The 17,915-nt window shown below is 41.8% G+C and overlaps 3 protein-coding genes across 6 annotated transcripts; 2 read left to right on the forward strand and 1 right to left on the reverse strand.

Moving 5' to 3' along the window:
- The first annotated feature begins 20 nt into the window (after positions 1-20).
- On the forward strand, positions 21-5,332 carry LOC108050805 (calpain-A). 2 transcript variants are annotated; one of them, XM_017132686.2, is made up of 14 exons: positions 21-98; positions 975-1,159; positions 1,596-1,772; positions 1,834-2,035; positions 2,098-2,218; positions 2,274-2,514; positions 2,571-2,801; positions 2,858-3,250; positions 3,308-3,426; positions 4,158-4,200; positions 4,253-4,394; positions 4,456-4,683; positions 4,750-5,079; positions 5,138-5,332. In XM_017132686.2, exons 2-14 carry the CDS (start codon positions 986-988, stop codon positions 5,221-5,223), a joined length of 2,487 nt encoding a protein of 828 aa, XP_016988175.2. In that variant the 5' UTR covers positions 21-98; positions 975-985; the 3' UTR covers positions 5,224-5,332. The 2 variants fall into 2 exon arrangements, with proteins under 2 accessions (XP_016988175.2, XP_016988176.2); XM_017132687.2 differs by having other exon boundaries at positions 84-103.
- Positions 5,333-5,731: 399 nt separating this feature from the next.
- Positions 5,732-12,418, reverse strand: LOC108050803 (focal adhesion kinase 1). Of its 3 annotated transcripts, none has more exons than XM_017132681.2 (18): positions 12,358-12,418; positions 11,751-11,847; positions 11,255-11,682; positions 10,777-11,051; positions 10,608-10,717; positions 10,314-10,549; positions 9,759-10,254; positions 9,566-9,698; positions 9,369-9,501; positions 9,243-9,306; positions 9,108-9,188; positions 8,846-9,050; positions 8,639-8,778; positions 7,537-8,579; positions 7,254-7,343; positions 6,746-7,200; positions 6,572-6,682; positions 5,732-6,507 (listed from the first exon to the last, which is right to left on the reverse strand). In XM_017132681.2, exons 2-18 carry the CDS (start codon positions 11,797-11,799, stop codon positions 6,051-6,053), a joined length of 4,506 nt encoding a protein of 1,501 aa, XP_016988170.2. In that variant the 5' UTR covers positions 11,800-11,847; positions 12,358-12,418; the 3' UTR covers positions 5,732-6,050. The 3 variants fall into 3 exon arrangements, with proteins under 3 accessions (XP_016988170.2, XP_016988171.2, XP_016988174.2); XM_017132682.2 differs by having other exon boundaries at positions 12,024-12,395; XM_017132685.2 differs by having other exon boundaries at positions 8,440-8,579; positions 11,751-12,395.
- Positions 12,419-12,531: 113 nt separating this feature from the next.
- LOC108050820 (transcription elongation factor SPT5) lies at positions 12,532-16,928 on the forward strand. Its single transcript, XM_017132706.2, has 12 exons — positions 12,532-12,637; positions 12,980-13,367; positions 13,428-13,552; positions 13,615-13,752; positions 13,807-14,257; positions 14,320-14,390; positions 14,445-14,611; positions 14,673-14,845; positions 14,901-15,154; positions 15,215-15,410; positions 15,466-16,189; positions 16,247-16,928. The coding sequence occupies exons 2-12, from the start codon at positions 12,996-12,998 to the stop codon at positions 16,813-16,815; spliced, it is 3,240 nt and encodes a 1,079-aa protein (XP_016988195.1). The 5' UTR covers positions 12,532-12,637; positions 12,980-12,995; the 3' UTR covers positions 16,816-16,928.
- The last annotated feature ends 987 nt before the right edge of the window (positions 16,929-17,915 follow it).

Here is a 17,915-nt window from a genome sequence, read left to right on the forward strand (position 1 = left end):
ATAAAAATACCAAATAAATCGATAGCCATTACCGGCAGTCAGGTGTTCGGATACAGATATAAATATTTGTAGTGAGTAAATATCTCGCCAGATTGAAGGTACGGTACGCGGATCCGTTACTTTGTTGTTGTATTGTGGTTTTGGGGAGTGAAAGTGCGTGATTCAATTCGGAAATCGTTCTCTCGCGTAATTAAAGTCGATGGGAAATGAAGAAATATTTATTTTAAAAATATTACTTTTGAGGATCTGCTATGCTGTACACGTATTCCCTGGTCACGGGAATGAGCCAGGCCTAAAGAATGCATTAATTACTAAACCTGTTTGGATTTCGCAGTAGAATTATCAATGCTTGCCAATACATTGTCAGATGGGGCCCAAATAGCATATTTTGCCCCAATTAAAAGCCAATTTACGATTGCGACAGAGATATACCCTATATGTGCAGTACATTTGTAGTCCCTGACTCAATGTCATGGTCACAGCTTAATATGGATAGGGATTGGAGCACAATCCACCGAATGGCGCACACCCTTTTGTTCTTTGAGTCACTAGAGAATCTCATGCTTCGCATGATGTCACACAATGAAGCATATATGTATATGGATACATATAATATATTATATATGTAGAAACGTTTGAATTAGATTTGGGTGCGAACTGTGAAATTTTTGTCTCCTAAGTATAATTTCTGTTTGATTAAACCTAATGCTCGTTGCGTGAATTAAAGTAATTTAATTAAACTCGAGTCCCAGTCACGTTGGGAATATTAACGCTTCTGAACTACTCGTTAAACCATATTTATGCCCTCTGGGTGTGCTTTTAATTCCACCGCGAGGCAAATAAGTAAATATGGGCGATATAAATATTGGACTTTGCTAACTAGATATCAGACATTTGGACATAAATATATATAAATGGGTTTTTAATCTTAGGCGGCAACCTGCTTTGTTTTTGACGTAAAACTTTAATTTCAGATACCTAAACGATGGATGACTTGAGGGGATTCTTGAGGCAAGCAGGACAAGAGTTCCTAAATGCAGCCGGAGAAGCTGCGATGGGGGCGGCTAAGGATGTGGTTGGATCAGTGATCAACGAAATCTTCATCAAGAAGGAGGCCGACACTAAGAGGGTTTTGCCCAGCATCAAGAACATGAGAGTGGTAAGTTGAGCTGCGAGGTTATCATCAAAATAGACTATATGCAAGGGCTAACTATACAAACATAAACAATCCATTGAAATTCATATGCATGTTAACAACTACATTCCAATCAAACACTAGCAATCATTGCAATCTCAACCATTGCAATCCCAAGCGTTGTACTATGGGAACGTAAGTACTTCGTTCAGTCATCCTTATGGCATTGACACAATTCCGTCCGAAGGATAATGTGCTGCCAAAGTGTCGTACTGTGTTGTCCTTGTGTTGTCCTTGTGTTGTTTTTTGTTCGCATGTAAAGTGTACAGAGCATCCTCGTTTATATAAAATTTCATTACACACATTAAGTCTGTACATACAGCTAATGACTACTCTTACCGAAACATAATATACACATATTTTTTTAAGATTAAATAATTAATAAAAGGTTTTTTTGTAGCTAGGAGAAAAGAGCTCGAACCTGGGACCTTATTCCGAGGTACAGGACTATGAGACGATTTTAAACAGCTGCCTAGCCAGCGGTTCCCTCTTCGAGGATCCACTGTTTCCGGCTTCAAACGAGTCCCTTCAGTTTTCTCGACGTCCAGATCGTCACATCGAATGGCTGAGACCTCATGTAAGTTTGCTATAACACGTTAATGGTGATGATATAATATAATAGCTTGTTTTCTTTAAAGGAAATCGCTGAGAATCCCCAGTTCTTTGTGGAGGGCTATTCAAGGTTCGATGTCCAACAGGGAGAACTTGGAGATTGCTGGCTATTGGCTGCCACCGCTAATTTGACACAGGAAGCAAATCTCTTCTTCCGCGTAATCCCAGCAGAGCAAAGCTTCGAGGAGAATTACGCTGGCATATTCCACTTCCGATTTTGGCAATATGGTAATTATTAATATGGATATATAAAAGTCCTAAGAAATTAACCTTTTTGTACATTTAAAAAGGCAAATGGGTGGATGTGATTATTGATGACCGCTTGCCCACCTATAATGGCGAGCTGATGTACATGCACTCCACGGAGAAAAACGAGTTCTGGAGCGCTCTGCTGGAAAAGGCTTATGCCAAGTAAAGCTATAGCTTCAGCTTATTTTGCGGCTTACTAATATCCTATAATTTCCAGACTTCATGGATCCTACGAGGCTCTGAAAGGAGGCAGTACTTGCGAGGCCATGGAAGACTTCACGGGTGGCGTCAGCGAGTGGTACGATTTGAAGGAAGCCCCCGGCAATCTCTTTACCATTCTACAAAAAGCTGCTGAACGCAACTCGATGATGGGTTGCTCTATTGAGCCGGATCCAAATGTCACAGAGGCGGAAACTCCACAGGGTTTAATTCGGGGTCACGCTTACTCTATTACCAAGGTTCGGAATACCCCCATATTAACTAAACCAGATAATTATAAATTTGATTTCCACAGGTTTGCCTTATTGACATAGTAACGCCAAATCGTCAGGGCAAGATTCCCATGATACGAATGCGCAATCCTTGGGGCAATGAAGCTGAGTGGAATGGACCTTGGAGTGATAGCTCCCCTGAGTGGCGATACATACCTGAAGAGCAGAAAGCGGAGATAGGACTCACTTTCGACAGAGATGGAGAGTTCTGGATGTCCTTCCAAGATTTCCTTAATCACTTTGACCGCGTGGAGGTAAAACATTGGTTACTTATATTAAAAAAAATTTGATAAACAATGATTTTTTCCAGATTTGCAATTTGTCGCCAGACTCGCTGACCGAAGATCAGCAGCAGAGTGGCAAACGAAAGTGGGAGATGTCCATGTACGAGGGGGAGTGGACTCCCGGTGTAACAGCTGGAGGTTGCCGCAATTTCCTAGATACTTTCTGGCACAATCCCCAGTACATTATCAGCCTGGTGGATCCCGACGAGGAGGACGAAGAGGGACAGTGCACCGTTATTGTGGCCTTGATGCAGAAGAATCGCAGATCTAAGCGAAACATGGGAATGGAATGTCTGACCATTGGTTTTGCTATCTATAGTCTTAATGATCGCGAACTGGAGAACCGCCCGCAGGGTCTGAACTTCTTCAGGTACAAGTCATCGGTGGGCCGATCGCCGCACTTCATCAACACACGCGAAGTATGTATTTAAGTGGCTCTAAAAATGGTTCTATTGTCTAAATGAGGCTCTTTTTAGGTATGCGCTCGCTTTAAATTACCTCCTGGTCACTACCTGATTGTGCCTTCAACCTTCGATCCGAACGAGGAGGGAGAATTCATCATTCGAGTGTTCTCAGAAACTCAAAATAACATGGAGTGCGTACATGTAGACAATGATAATAAGTTTGTATATTAGAAATAATCCGGGGTTTCAATAACTTAAAGCTTCTAAAGTGCAATATGTGGTATGTGACTACAAACTATTTATATCTTTAGTGCTAGTCAATGTTAAACTAGATTTGATTGTTTGACTATTACCCTCTACACATTCCCGACAGTTAAATTACAGAATTGCATGATGGTTATTTTATTTGTTTTGTCCTTTCTTTTTTAATATATGCATAGTTGAAATAATCGCGAGCAGTATTCTTGAAACGTTCGAAATATTTGTCTTAAATAGGGCTATACGTTATGTCTGTCTGTATTATTTTTAAATAACTAAACCTGAAATGGAAAGTATTAGATAAATTTTAAAATAGTCTGCTCAGTATAAAGTCCTATTTTTATTTCACGTTTTATCAGGGTTTAAAAGGCGGTAAAAACTCAGATATTTTTAGCGGTCTATTTTTAATCCTTGCTTAAACTGTATTCTTTTCATGTAACAATATATTTATTAAAGTAAAAATAAATGAAACTCCCACAACAACGAATTATACTTTACAAATGGACTCATAAAATTTAGTTCATCTTGAAACTCTGCTTTAAATACTCATTAAGCCATTATAAATCCTTGTACTTGTACACAGTATTGTATATTGTTCCTCTATGAACGGTTTTGTTTTACAGTCATTTCAATATCAATCATTTCGCTTTTCACTCCCATTTAGAGAAAATGATGATCATGTGGGTTATGGCGGCAAAGGCGACACGGTAAGTAAACTATAGAAGACAGGAACGTTTAATTAAATATTTGGCTTTAAAGATATCACCAGGATTTCCAACACCCAAGCCCTTGGATCCTCAGAAGGAGAGCTTGCGGCGTTTGTTCGACAGCATTGCCGGCAAGGACATGGAAGTTGATTGGATGGAGTTGAAACGCATTTTGGACCATTCGATGAGAGACGGTACAAAGAAAAAGAAAATATCTTCCTCCGGATTATATTTCAAAGAATTCTACCTTTTTAGATTTACCCAAACCTGTTGTTTTCAACCGTTTCTCCAATACTAACGCATTTGAAACCCAGGCTGCGGGTCCTGGAGAAGATGGGGCCGGTGCCTGTGGGCTTTTGTCCTTGATTTGTGGGCCATTTTTGAAGGGAACGCCATTCGAGGAACAGTTGGGAATGAGTGATCAGTCGAATAAGAGGCTAATTGGGGACAACCCATCTGATGGTGGTCCTGTAACAGCGAATGGTAAAATACAATCTCTCCTTGCAAAAATAGAACCAAATTGATATAATCGCCTTATATTGTTTGCAGCTATTGTGGACGAGACCCATGGCTTTTCCAAAGATGTTTGCCGCTCCATGGTGGCCATGTTGGATGCTGATAAGTCTGGCAAGCTGGGATTCGAAGAGTTTGAGACTTTGCTCTCGGAAATCGCTAAATGGAAGGCCATTTTTAAGGTTTACGATGTGGAGAACACGGGCAGAGTGTCAGGATTCCAGCTTCGGGAGGCACTTAACTCTGCTGGATATCATCTTAACAATCGCGTTCTCAATGTTCTGGGTCACCGATATGGCTCTCGAGATGGCAAAATAGCCTTTGATGATTTCATCATGTGTGCAGTTAAAATAAAAACATATATTGGTAACAATGGGTCTTTTAAGAAATTAAATTCAAATTTTAATTTTTATATTTTTTGCAGACATATTCAAAGAGCGAGACACTGAGAAAAACGAAACGGCTACGTTTACATTGGAAGAATGGATTGAACGCACAATATATTCTTAAAGGACAATATTATATATAAGTTAGCAAATCAACTCGAACAAATATTTACAAGAAATCTCTTAATGGTAATCTCCAATATGTTTCTTTATAAAGTACAAAACAAACTACACTTCCAAAGAAGTTTATATTCAACTATATAATCACATAATTGTATTTGATTGTCGATAGCTGATGTTCACCGAATTTATTGACTTGTTGACCCAGATTTCTAATTTACTTAAAATGAAATGTATAACTTGAGCCAATGTTAACTTATTAAAAAATTCCATATCCAACCTTTTCTTAGAAGTTCTTAGCTTTTGGGTTAAATAAAGTAATTCTAATAGGTTATTGGAATGGTCCATGATTATCCAATCCAAAAAATAAAGTCCACTTTTGTTTTGTTTAGTAATTCTTTTTATTTTTTTGTGATTGAACCTTGCACCAAAATAATTTGCTTTGAGTAAAGCTTATTATGGTAAACTATAAATCACAATATAAATGTCTTAAAACACACCCAAAATTATGATGAAATTAATTTTTAGTTGTATTAGGGGCAGATTATCTATAAATATTATTACTAGCCATCTTCATTCAAAAACGTGTCTTTGTTTCTTAAATTATTTTGACTACATGACGATGTGAGAATGCGGCCGGCCGAGTTGGAGTCTCGTCAAACTTTAGTGAGTAAGTATGTTCAAAGCTATGTATATTCCGTACGTAGATAAGCGAATAATTCGCTGAATTGTTCGATTGATATAAATATTTTGATATATATATTTAAAGTATGTACAGTAGTTAGGTCATTAAGTTAATATCTAGCTGCGCAGAAACATAGTCTTCTAGAATTACGCGTGGCCATGCAAGGCGGACGTGTTACAATACATATGTTCACCCGGGCTTCCGAGAGTCTCCTCGACAATGCGTAAGGGTTCATTAGTTGATCTAGTGGTATCCAGGGCTAAGCTCATCCCTCTCTGCAGGCTGCCCCCACCACTTAAGTCAATGCTGGAGGATGGATTTTGCAACTGCAACTGCGAGCTGAAGCTATGTTGCAAATCATTATCGTATATTCCTGTGTTCTGCAACAAATCTCCAGAAGAACTTGGTTTTAAATAACCGCCAAGCTCATTAATCGGCTCTGTGACAATGGACCCCGAAGTTGACTCAATACTTGACGAACTACTCGTTTCTTTTGTGGCTTGTGGTGGGAATAGGTGTTGATAACGTTGCCGAATTGAATCGACGACATCAAACAGGTTCTTGGCGTCCATAGCCAGTACGTGGGCTGCAGATAGCATACTCCTTCAATATTAATGAGAGTTAGTATTCTTGGAATTCGGAATGGCTTACATTTATTAACACTCACCTGCGATATTCACAATCCAGAGTTGTATCGCTATATTGCTGGGCCAATCGCATTGCTGAGACCAGTTCATGCATGTCTTTGGAAAGTACTTGATGTGCCATTTGCACTTCCCTATAAAAAGCAAAACCACTTAATTAAAAACTAAACCACTTAAACTAAAACGGGAGTGCTTACTTAAGGGCCTGTGCTGGGAAAGTCACGGATATTTTGTCAACCGATGTGAGCAGGTTTCTCAGCTTGACACCCACATTTTTAACCAGTTCCAAATAACCTTCGGTATTGGCTTTCTCCACGCCTTGTGACAGCACCATTATTGATTTGACCACCAGTGTGGTGGCGCAATAGACTTCGTCATCTGCTCGGTTCAGTGGCCGACTTAAAACCGAACCGCCAAAGTTTCGTGAATTCGAACTCATCTGATCTTCACCAGATGTCAAGCCAGACAAGTGATCCGCCGAGGAATTGTTCGACTTTAGCGAAACGAGATTCGCATTTGGTGTCATGGGTCGAGAGTTAGAGTTCGAACAGTCTGGTAAACTAGATGGTCCAGCTGACATGAAATCAAGCTTAAACATTTGTGGCTGATAATCGTTGATAGATCCTTGGGGTATGGAGCTGGATCTCTGCCTCTGAAAGAAAAATGGCTACACATGCTTCTTACTCAAAAGTTATTATTACTAACCAGTAATTCTTCTTGAATTAACCATTCGCTATCGCTGTTGCTTTCCTTTTGCTGTTGTCGTAGCTTTTCGCCCAAAACATTGTGAAAGGCCTGAAAATTACAAAATATATTACTATCACTTTTTGAAAAAGTCTTAAAATAAATTAATAAAAACGTAAAAAATCAAAGCTAACTGATAAAGTCTATTAAATATTATTAAAACCAACATAAGAGGAAATAAACGAAGGGAAATTAAAACGAAAGGCAAACGATTGGCTGCCAACGTGTCCAATATTAGGCCAACCTGATTTCCCATGGCCTCGGCTTGCAAGGTAGCCATGCAAGCAGCTCCATCGGAAATATTAGGTCCGACTGTCATACTTTGTGGCCCTGAAACCACCCACTGTCGCTCCCATTCCCTCTGATTTCTCAGGTCCAAGTTGTGGGGGGATATAATTCCAAAGGAATCGCTTGCAGGGCCACTTGGTACAATCGCCTGTATTCCCATGCAATCAGCGGTTTGTATTTGGCCAAATTCCATTGGGCGTATATTAATCATTGGACTAAATTTCGGTGGCTGCTTGGCGGATACACAAGTCTTGAGTCCAGCACCCCCAAAATCGTAGATTTCTTCGGGAAGAGCTTCGCATTCAATAGAGGTTTTCATCTGCTGGCGATAGGCATGGAAGTAGGTGTTTCGCTCCATGCTCCTCGAACGCTCTGCTGTATTCGTGCAATGTGGCGGTTTCGTATTGTAGAAAACTAAATTTTGAGCTGACATCAATGATTGATGGCGTTCTAAGCTGCCACCTTTCGAATGCATGGCCTTTGCTGGTGGCGCTTGATGCCTCTCCAGACTACCATATAGGCTATATCCGGCCACCTTTGGCACAGTTGGGTTAGAAACGTTTTCGCCTTGCATTTGGTCCTCTGTTTGGGGTGTACAAACGACGAAACTACTCTTTGATGGCAAACTGCCCGTGTACAATCCTGGCTGATGAGGATTAAGGGATTCAAGGGGGTTAGCTAAAGCGGTTATAGGGTTGGCAATTTGACTAGCACTGCTGTTAGTGGAAAATTGGGATTTTAGCCTTTCGGATTCTGCGATCGGGTCAAGTTTTAACAAATCTGCTGCTGGAAGCTTAGTAGTCTTAAGTGAGACATTCGATTTGCTGTCATCTAATCCTACGGCTAGAGTATTAAATACCGAAGCTGGTGTGGTGTATGCGGCTGGGTTGATGCCTCGTTTTTGGTTCTCCATCATTAGCTTGGCCAGCACCGCGGGATTTTGTGCAATTATATAAGTCTGAGGTAGCGCCGTCGTTTCAGGCATCATGCCTGTAATGTCTGCAATAAAAAAGAGCATTAAGGATTTCGAAGAAATTAATGTTGTGTCATTGAAATACCAGGATCATGCATCGCCCTTGAAGGTTTCGATGGCGGAATGTCAATCTCGTCACTGCCCACCCAGGACATGGATGCAACTTTTCGTTTCTCCCGCTTTAGAGTCTCCGATGAATTTATGCTGTCTTCAATCAGTATTTCACTAGAGAACAAAAAATATGTTTATATATTAAGAATTAGGTCTTTTTTGGCTTGATTGGCAAACTCACTGGAGGGTTTCCTTGATCCGCTTAAAATTTGGTCGTTTTAGAGGTTCATAAGCCCAGCACTGAGACATCAGCGAATAAAGTCGTGGCGGGCAGTTTGGAGGCAGTGGCAGGCGCTCCCCGTTTTCCAGCTTTAAGATTACATCGCTGTTCTTAACACCTTGGAATGGCTTCACGCCAAGCATGAGTATTTCCCAGATGCAGACACCTATGGAAGTGATACAATCAGTCATGATAAATTCTAAACAATGTCTGCTTTACAAACCGAACATCCATACATCACTCGCTGTGGTAAATCTTCTAAAGTTTATCGACTCAGGGGACATCCATTTAATCGGTAGGGCGACTAAGAGGAAACAAGTTTTTTTAAATGTTTAGAAAATAAAGGAGGTAATATAACCTGTGGGTGTTGAATGATAATACGATTGATCGGAAACCCAGCGTGATAATCCAAAGTCAGCCAACTGAAAAATTGGCAAAGGTACTTTAAAATAACTTTATCAATACAAATTATTTTGTAATTTACTTTAACACACGTTGGGGAGCTGACAAGTACATTACGCGCAGCTATATCTCGGTGTACGAACTTTTTAGATTCCAAATAGCTAAGAGCAGTCGATAGCTGGTAACAATACTTCAATAGGGTACCATGACTTAATCTAAATAATGAGAGCGATAATTAAGTTACATGAAACAAATTAATTCATTATGCTTTAGTATTACCTGTCGCTGTTTGTCTTCAAATATGCCCGCAGTTCACCAAGTTTGGCCAATTCCATAACTATCCAAATGGGGATAACGCTACAAATTCCAATTAATCGAATAATATGGGGATGATCAAATTTCTGCATAATAACTGAAAAGACCAAAAGATTATAAGAACTGTGAAAAAAACTGAGAAGAATATATGACGTACTAGCTTCGGCCAAAAAGTTGTCTGTTTTTTCGGGATCATCATTAGCTTTACATGTCTTTATCGCCACTTGAATTACATCTGGCCTGGCATCGGCGTTTCTTTGGTCGCTATTGCTATCTTGCCCATTTCTTAGGGAGCTCTTTCCCTTCCCCAATTTCGGTAGAGTATATGTGCCAACATAAACATCCCCGAACTGGCCCACTCCAATTTTAGCACTCGGAGTAATGTGTGATCGGTCCAACTCATAATTACGAACGGTAGGTGTAGAGTAATCACCCTCGCCCTCCAATAAACCAATCTCGGCGTAATCATCCGTCAGCATCGGCTTTCCCAGACTCGAAGTCGATTTGTTTGACTCCAGCGTAGCATCATTCGGCATTGCTTTTCCACTATCATCACTCGATGCTATTGTCTCTCGCTGCCAAATCGTGAACTCTAGGTCTTTTGATAACAGCCTACAGTAACCGTCAATAAGATCAGCAATACTCTCCGCAGTCTAAAATTTAAAAAAATGTTCATTAATTATTAAATAATTATTATATATTACGAACTCACATTAATTCCATTGCACGTTATAACCAAATCCTCTACATTGTTTGATGCTGATATTTTTATCTGAGTCTTGATCTTCTGGCAATTGCAATTAAAGTTTTGTAATTCGGATTCTGTAGCATTTTCGCTAGACTTGGGCAGCTTTTCCTTTGGTAAAGTGCAGGTTTTTATAGAAATGACGTCTTTAAACTGAGCTACGTTCTTTAAGCTGTCCTGACGATGAGTTTGGTATGAGATTCCTAAAAATCATAAAGTGTTATGGTAAGGTATAATGTTGCTTTTCTGTGAAATAACTACCAATGGGAGGACCGACGTGTAGAATTCCAGAGATATTCCATGCCGAGCTCAAGGTAATCGAGAACTGCTCAGAGTTTGTTGAATAAATACTTTTCAAAAGATCGAAGAACCTGTAATAAGAAACAAAATACAATCTGGGAATGCAAGTTTGGACATTCACAATGCTCACCGTGTCAGGTATTCAATGTCGTTGTAATTGTAGACCTTTTTGTAACCGACTTGGATCATTTTCTTAAGATTCTTTGGCTTTGATGTGGCTATCACAGATTGGGGAATAAAACTTTTAAATCCGATTTCCTTTTCAATATAGTCAATGTGCTGCTTCTTATCAGGAGCCTTTACAGTGATGTTCTTGAAATAATGACGGATTCCCAAACAGCACAGCTGTACTGCCAATTCAGTGTCGATAGAACTGACATTGGCTTGGATAAAGTCTTCCTTCACCTAAAATATTAAAAAAATCGGAAAAACGTTAATTAAAAATAGCAAAACGTTTCGTTTGGGTCATTATATCTACAACAATAAGTTTCAATCCAAGAGAAAATATTAAAAATTTTGATTATTAGTCAAATTTTTAACGCTGCAGTGTATTTCTCAAAAAAATCTAGTTAATTTGTACAGTATTTTTGTTTGTGGGCGTAACATACCTGATTAAAATAGTGGAAGCAAGTGGCCTTGTCCTCGTCGAAGAGTTCCTGAATACTGTTCGGCACGTAGCGCACCCTTAGTTCCACTCGCCACACCCTGTTGTCAGTGATTCTTCGGCCGTGCTCCAGCAAACCCTCATCCAGTTCAGCCTGGTTGTTGGGGCAGTCTACGTTGGAACAGCCGGGCGTCAGTATGTGCGTAAGAACCTTCTGCATCGAGGTGCTCCTAGCCAACCAGATCACCTCTTTGGTGATCATGTTTAGCATGCGGCAGGCATATCGCTGGATGCTGGGCGTCCGTCCATCCGTTCCCAGATCCTCCACGGTTCGCCGGATGACATGGAAAACGGTCTCCTTGAGATTAAACTTAACCGCCTTGAAGCTCTTGTTCGGCATATGCACGTGGATGAGGTACTCCTCGGGGAGTACTGAAAAAGACATGTTGTTGTATATTTTGTGGTAAGATGATCCGAGCGAAGGCAAACCCAAAACTCACACTCATTTTTAGTGGGCGGCGGTTGACTGCTGGCTCCCGCGGTGTTCATGGTCCACAGTTACCGCACAGTGGGGCGATTCCAGATAAACGCTTCAACCTGAGATACCAGAAGCATATGGTTACGGATATCGATTGAATGACACAATACCCTAGCCCACAGAAATCCTGCCAGTCTCGACAGGTGGAAGAGAGAAGAGGCGAGACTTTCCCACCCCGTTAGGTTTTTGTTTTTGTGTAACCACACCTTACTGCCCTGACAAACACCACTCTCACCCACTCTCTTCCGACGCCAGCGATACAGGCCGTCGATCGGCGAGCTATATAACCGAATTCTTTAATCTGGTCGGGAAAGCGAGATATTCGTTATTGCCAAACTCTCGGTTTATGGAAATGCAGTATGTGGTAGTTCGCACACACATTCACTCATCCCTATATGCATCTGTTTATACATACAGTCTGCGCCAGATGTATGTGGTTATTAAGCGAATTACAGCGAAAAACATTCCGTCCTTTCACTTCTTCGCGACATCGCCGATTCAAGCTTAAGAATTCGGATGTCTGCTGGCTTTATTCAACCAGATATGGTTATTTTTAAAAATATGATTACTTATTTCTCCGCAGTAGCCAGTGTGACCGAGTCTTGAAGCTGAATATATGTTAGTTCGCTGGTCTGGTTGTTCCTACTTTGGAAACCGTTACCCCTCGGAACTAGCTTAGATGAACCAACGAAAAGTTTACCTTTTGGTATTATTGGTATTTTCTATCCAAGACCAATCGATAACCGCGTTGTTACGTGTCTGCCATCTCTAGCGTTGTAAAGAATTGAAAATTTAGTCTGCTTTTGCAGAGTTTTCCTACCAAATACTTAACTAAACGAAGGGAAAATAGTACGTATTGAGTTTATTTTGTCTCCGCAGCGAGTATTCAATGAATACAACTTATTTCCCGATCTAACTAATCGGTTAGACTACATAAACCACTTTGTGCTTCATCGCACTCGCACACGTTTACAGATTTCGTGGTTTTAAAAGGTTTGATTGGTAATGCCAGGTATTCGTTTAGTTCTCGACGGTGCAATGACAATATATTTGTAAATGCAACAGTGAAGAAAATCCGTGATATACCAGTCCGTCCGAAGGATCAGACGCAAAAGAAGAAGTCTCTACTTCCTTATTCATACCCAACATATTTAAGCAATATTGATGATAATATTATTTTTACTTTTACAGATTTACATAGACCAGAATGTCGGACTCGGAAGTCAGTAATATGTCGGATAGCGGCTCCGAAGATGGATCTATTTCGAACAAATCCCAACGCAGTGCCAGATCCAAGTCAAGGTCCCGATCTAGGTCCGGTTCTAGAGGATCAAGGTCAGTTTCCAGGTCCAGATCCCGATCGCAATCGGGTCACTCCAGATCCGGCTCGGAGTCCCCGCAGAGACGTGACAATCGTGCCAAGAGCGATGAATCCGGCGAGGAGGAGGAGGAGCCGCCAGGCGAGGACATTGATTCCGAAGAGTACGATGATGAGGAGAACGACGATCACCCAAGGAAAAAGAAGAAAAAGGAACGCTTTGGAGGCTTCATCATCGATGAGGCCGAAGTTGACGATGAAGTAAGAGCTTTTGGCGCCAACACTTAGTCTTCTTTTTATATTTGTAATCTCCTATTAAAGGTCGATGAGGATGATGAGTGGGAGGAAGGTGCCAATGAGATTGGCATTGTAGGCAACGAGATTGATGAATTGGGCCCCACAGCCAGGGATATTGAAATCCGACGACGCGGCACAAACCTCTGGGAGTAAGTTAAATCTTTAATTTAAAGTTAGGCATTTTTTATATATATATTTTTCTATACTTCAGCACCCAAAAGGAGGACGAGATCGAAGAGTACCTTCGAAAGAAATACGCTGACGAGTCGATAGCAAAGCGCCACTTTGGTGATGGCGGCGAAGAAATGTCAGACGAAATTACACAGCAAACTCTTTTGCCTGGCATCAAGTGAGTTTCTAAACCCGATCGCAAGAACAATTATTTTACTCCACGTACTCTCAGGGATCCCAATTTATGGATGGTTAAATGTCGGATAGGAGAAGAGAAGGCCACAGCTCTTCTTTTGATGAGGAAGTTCTTAACCTACTTGAACACAGATGATCCACTCCAAATCAAATCTATTATTGCACCTGAAGGCGTCAAGGGATACATTTATCTGGAGGCCTACAAGCAGACCCATGTCAAAACATGCATTGACAATGTGGGCAATCTTCGGATGGGCAAATGGAAGCAAGAAATGGTACCCATCAAGGAAATGACTGATGTGCTGAAGGTGGTCAAGGAGCAGGTTGGCCTCAAGGTCAAGCAATGGGTGCGCCTAAAACGCGGTCTTTACAAGGACGACATTGCACAGGTGGACTACGTGGATCTGGCCCAAAACCAAGTGCATCTGAAGCTGCTTCCACGTATAGACTACACACGTATGCGAGGCGCTTTGAGGACGACAGCAACGGTAAGGCGATTATTCCAAAATTAACAAAGAACAATCAGAGCTAAGCATGTAAAATCTTCTAGGAAAGTGACGATAGCAAGCGCAAGAAAAAACGCCGTCCTGCAGCAAAGCCATTTGATCCAGAAGCAGTACGGTAAGAATTTCCACCTAAATCAGTTTAGCAATATATAACCAAATTTTTCTTTAGGGCCATCGGAGGAGAAGTTCACTCTGATGGTGATTTCCTTCTCTTCGAGGGAAACCGATATTCGCGGAAGGGTTTCCTCTATAAAAACTTCACAATGTCGGCCATATTGTCAGACGGTGTAAAGCCCACTCTAGCCGAGCTAGAACGCTTTGAAGAATCTCCAGAGGGTAAGAAAGGGTTATCAATACCTCCAAGGATTAATATTAACTCCAGTATTTCTTAATGCAGAGGTCAACTTGGAAATTATGGGTACCGTCAAGGACGATCCGACTTCGGTTCACTCATTCTCAATGGGTGACAATGTTGAAGTTTGCGTGGGAGATTTGGAGAACTTGCAGGCCAAGATTGTGGCCATTGACGGCACCATGATTACTGTCATGCCCAAACATCAAGATCTTAAGGTTTTTAATGAAAAATAACAAATCCTTCTAGATAATTAACAAGTAAATTCTGCAGGATCCTTTGATTTTTAAAGCCAGTGAGTTGCGCAAGTACTTCAAGACAGGAGATCATGCTAGAGTGTTGGCCGGTCGTTATGAAGGCGAAACTGGTCTCATCATTCGCGTGGAGCCGTCAAGAGTAGTTCTTGTCTCCGATTTGACCAATCACGAGTTGGAAGTGCTGCCAAGGGACTTGCAACTCTGTTCAGATGTGGCAACAGGCGTTGATTGTCTCGGCCAGTTCCAATGGGGAGATTTGGTACAACTAGAGTGAGTTTATTTGTTTCTTCACTTGCAAACAAGACCATCATAAGAATTTTGATATTACAGCTCCCAAAATGTTGGAGTCATTGTACGACTGGAGCGTGAAAACTTCCATGTTTTGGGCATGAATGGCAAGTGCATCGAGTGCAAACCAACTGCTTTGCACAAGCGAAGGGAAAACCGCAACACAGTTGCTCTGGATGCCGACCAGAATCAGATTCGCCGACGCGATATAGTCAAGGTGATGGAGGGTCCCCATGCTGTAAGTTCTTTAATACCCGCCAGTGGGAATCATTTCTAAAAACAACTCCTTCCAGGGACGTTCCGGTGAGATCAAGCACTTGTATCGCAGCCTGGCCTTTCTACATTGCCGCATGTACACGGAGAACGGTGGAATCTTTGTGTGCAAGACCCGACATTTGCAGTTGGCTGGAGGCAGTAAGACCAACGTTAACAATGCCGGCACTCTGGGTGGCTTAGGATTCATGTCGCCGCGCATTCAATCGCCCATGCATCCGTCCGGTGGCCGCGGGGCTCGTGGAGGAGCACGCGGTGGCAGAGGCGGGTTCCGTGTGACCCGTGACCGCGAGATCTTGGGAAAAACAATCAAGATTAGTGGCGGACCCTACAAGGGCGCTGTGGGAATTGTCAAGGACGCAACTGAGAGCACAGCTCGCGTGGAGCTGCACACCTCATGTCAGACCATTTCGGTGGATCGGAATCATATTGCCATTGTGGGAGTGACCGGCAAGGAGGGCAGTGTCTCCACATATGGACGCACTCCAGCACGCACGCCCGGCTATGGAGCTCAGACTCCCAGCTACACTGCTGCCGGATCCAAGACTCCGTTGGTGGGAAGCCAAACTCCCAACTGGGATACGGATACGCGTACTCCTTACGGTACAATGACACCATCGCACGATGGCAGCATGACGCCTCGCCATGGAGCTTGGGATCCTACCGCAAACACAACCCCGGCCAGGAACAACGATTTCGATTATTCCCTTGAGGAGCCCAGCCCAAGCCCTGGCTACAATCCAAGTAAATGCCTTTTTTTATATGATTTTGTACGGTTTCTAATCCTGTCTTATCTTCTAGGTACTCCTGGCTATCAGATGACTTCCCAGTTTGCCCCTCAAACGCCTGGCACTCTATACGGATCTGATAGGAGCTACAGTCCCTTCAATCCCAGTCCCAGCCCTGCTCCGTCGCCCTATCCTGTTGGCTACATGAACACTCCGTCGCCATCGACCTATTCGCCGAATACTCCCGGTGGCATACCGCAGTCCCCGTATAATCCTCAGACACCTGGAGCCAGTTTGGACTCTTCGATGGGCGACTGGTGCACCACAGACATTGAAGTTCGCATTCACTCTCACGACGACACTGATCTCGTTGGGCAAACGGGCATCATCCGGACCGTTTCCAACGGCGTGTGCTCTGTATTCTTGCGGCAGGAGGATCGCAGTGTGTCCATTGTCAGCGAGCACTTGGCGCCAGTGCCACCAAACAGTGGCGATGAATTCAAGGTCATCTACGGTGAGGAGCGTGAGTCCGTGGGCAGGGTGCTGTCCAAGCAGGAGGGCGACGTCCTCGTCTGCAAAATAAATGACGATGTCAAGATGATACCGGTGAACCACCTCTGCAAGATGAAGTCCATCGACTAAGCCCTGAACACAAATTGTTGCTACCCACTTCGAAGTTGACAAATGCTTGAATGAAATTTACATTATATCTAAAATTATTAATTCAAATAAACTATTATGGACGTTTAATTAAAGTTGGATTTGGGTTTTATCCCAAATCGCGTTTTTATACCCTTGCAGAGGGTATTATAATTTTGGTCAGAAGTTTGTAACGCAGTGAAGGAGACGTTTCCGACCCCATAAAGTATATATATTCTTGATCAGGATCAATAGGGGAGTCGATATAGCCATGTCCGTCTGTCCGTCTGTTTCAATACCGTTTGCGAGCTCAGTTTAAAAGCTAGCGATCTGAAACTTTCACAATCGTCCTAAAACATGTGTACGCAGATCAAGTTTGAAAATCGCCCCGATCGGACGTCTATATCCTATAGCTCCCATAGGAACAATTGGATATATCTTGCAAGAATTTATGATATTTCGCGCAGTGTAAAAGCTATTGACATTAATCTTTACAAATCGTATTTTTTTATGCATACCTTGATCAGGGTAAAAGCGCGTGGCGATCGGACGTCTATATCCTATAGCTCCCATAGGAACAATAGGGTAAAATCGGTTAAAATTTAATGATTTTTAGGATATTTCCCGCAGTGTAAAATCTATTGACAAATCTTTCCAAATCTTATTTTTTTATGCGTACCTTGATCAGGGTAAAAGCGCGTGACGATCGGACGTCTATATCCTATAGCTCCCATAGGAACAATAGGGTAAAATCGGTGCAAATTTGATGTTTTTCAGAATATTTCGCGATGTGTAAAAGCTATTGCTGTACATTTTTTCGAATCGTATTTTTTTATGCATTCCTTCATCAAGGTAAAAGCGCGTGCTGATCGGACGTCTATATCCTATAGCTCCCATAGGAACAATACGGTGAAATCGGTCAAAATTTCATGTTTTTTAGAATATTTCGCGCAGTGTATAAGCTATTGACATACGTCTATGTCCTATAGCTCCCATAAGAACAATAGGGTGAAATCGGTCCAAATTTGATGATTATCAGAATATTTCGCGCAGTGTGTAAGCTACTAACATAAAATTTTCCAATTCTTATTTATTTACGCATA

This window comes from Drosophila rhopaloa, unplaced genomic scaffold (assembly GCF_018152115.1).
Source record: "Drosophila rhopaloa isolate 14029-0021.01 unplaced genomic scaffold, ASM1815211v1 contig_115, whole genome shotgun sequence".
NCBI lineage: Eukaryota > Metazoa > Arthropoda > Insecta > Diptera > Drosophilidae > Drosophila > Drosophila rhopaloa.

What these genes read in the sequence shown, in the direction of transcription:
- LOC108050805 (XM_017132686.2), top strand. Translation starts at nt 986, where the DNA reads ATGGATGACTTGAGGGGATTCTTGAGGCAAGCAGGACAAGAGTTCCTA. An exon ending in ACTTCATCAACACACGCGAA is followed by an intron (nt 3,251 to 3,307) that starts GTATGTATTTAA and finishes GGCTCTTTTTAG; the next exon opens with GTATGCGCTCGCTTTAAATT. An exon ending in TGGTCCTGTAACAGCGAATG is followed by an intron (nt 4,684 to 4,749) that starts GTAAAATACAAT and finishes TATTGTTTGCAG; the next exon opens with CTATTGTGGACGAGACCCAT.
- LOC108050803 (XM_017132681.2), bottom strand. Translation starts at nt 11,799, where the DNA reads ATGAACACCGCGGGAGCCAGCAGTCAACCGCCGCCCACTAAAAATGAG. An exon ending in GACATTGAATACCTGACACG is followed by an intron (nt 10,718 to 10,776) that starts GTGAGCATTGTG and finishes TTCTTATTACAG; the next exon opens with GTTCTTCGATCTTTTGAAAA. An exon ending in CGGATCAAGGAAACCCTCCA is followed by an intron (nt 8,779 to 8,845) that starts GTGAGTTTGCCA and finishes TTTGTTCTCTAG; the next exon opens with TGAAATACTGATTGAAGACA.
- LOC108050820 (XM_017132706.2), top strand. Translation starts at nt 12,996, where the DNA reads ATGTCGGACTCGGAAGTCAGTAATATGTCGGATAGCGGCTCCGAAGAT. An exon ending in ACTCTTTTGCCTGGCATCAA is followed by an intron (nt 13,753 to 13,806) that starts GTGAGTTTCTAA and finishes ACGTACTCTCAG; the next exon opens with GGATCCCAATTTATGGATGG. An exon ending in CTTTGAAGAATCTCCAGAGG is followed by an intron (nt 14,612 to 14,672) that starts GTAAGAAAGGGT and finishes TTCTTAATGCAG; the next exon opens with AGGTCAACTTGGAAATTATG.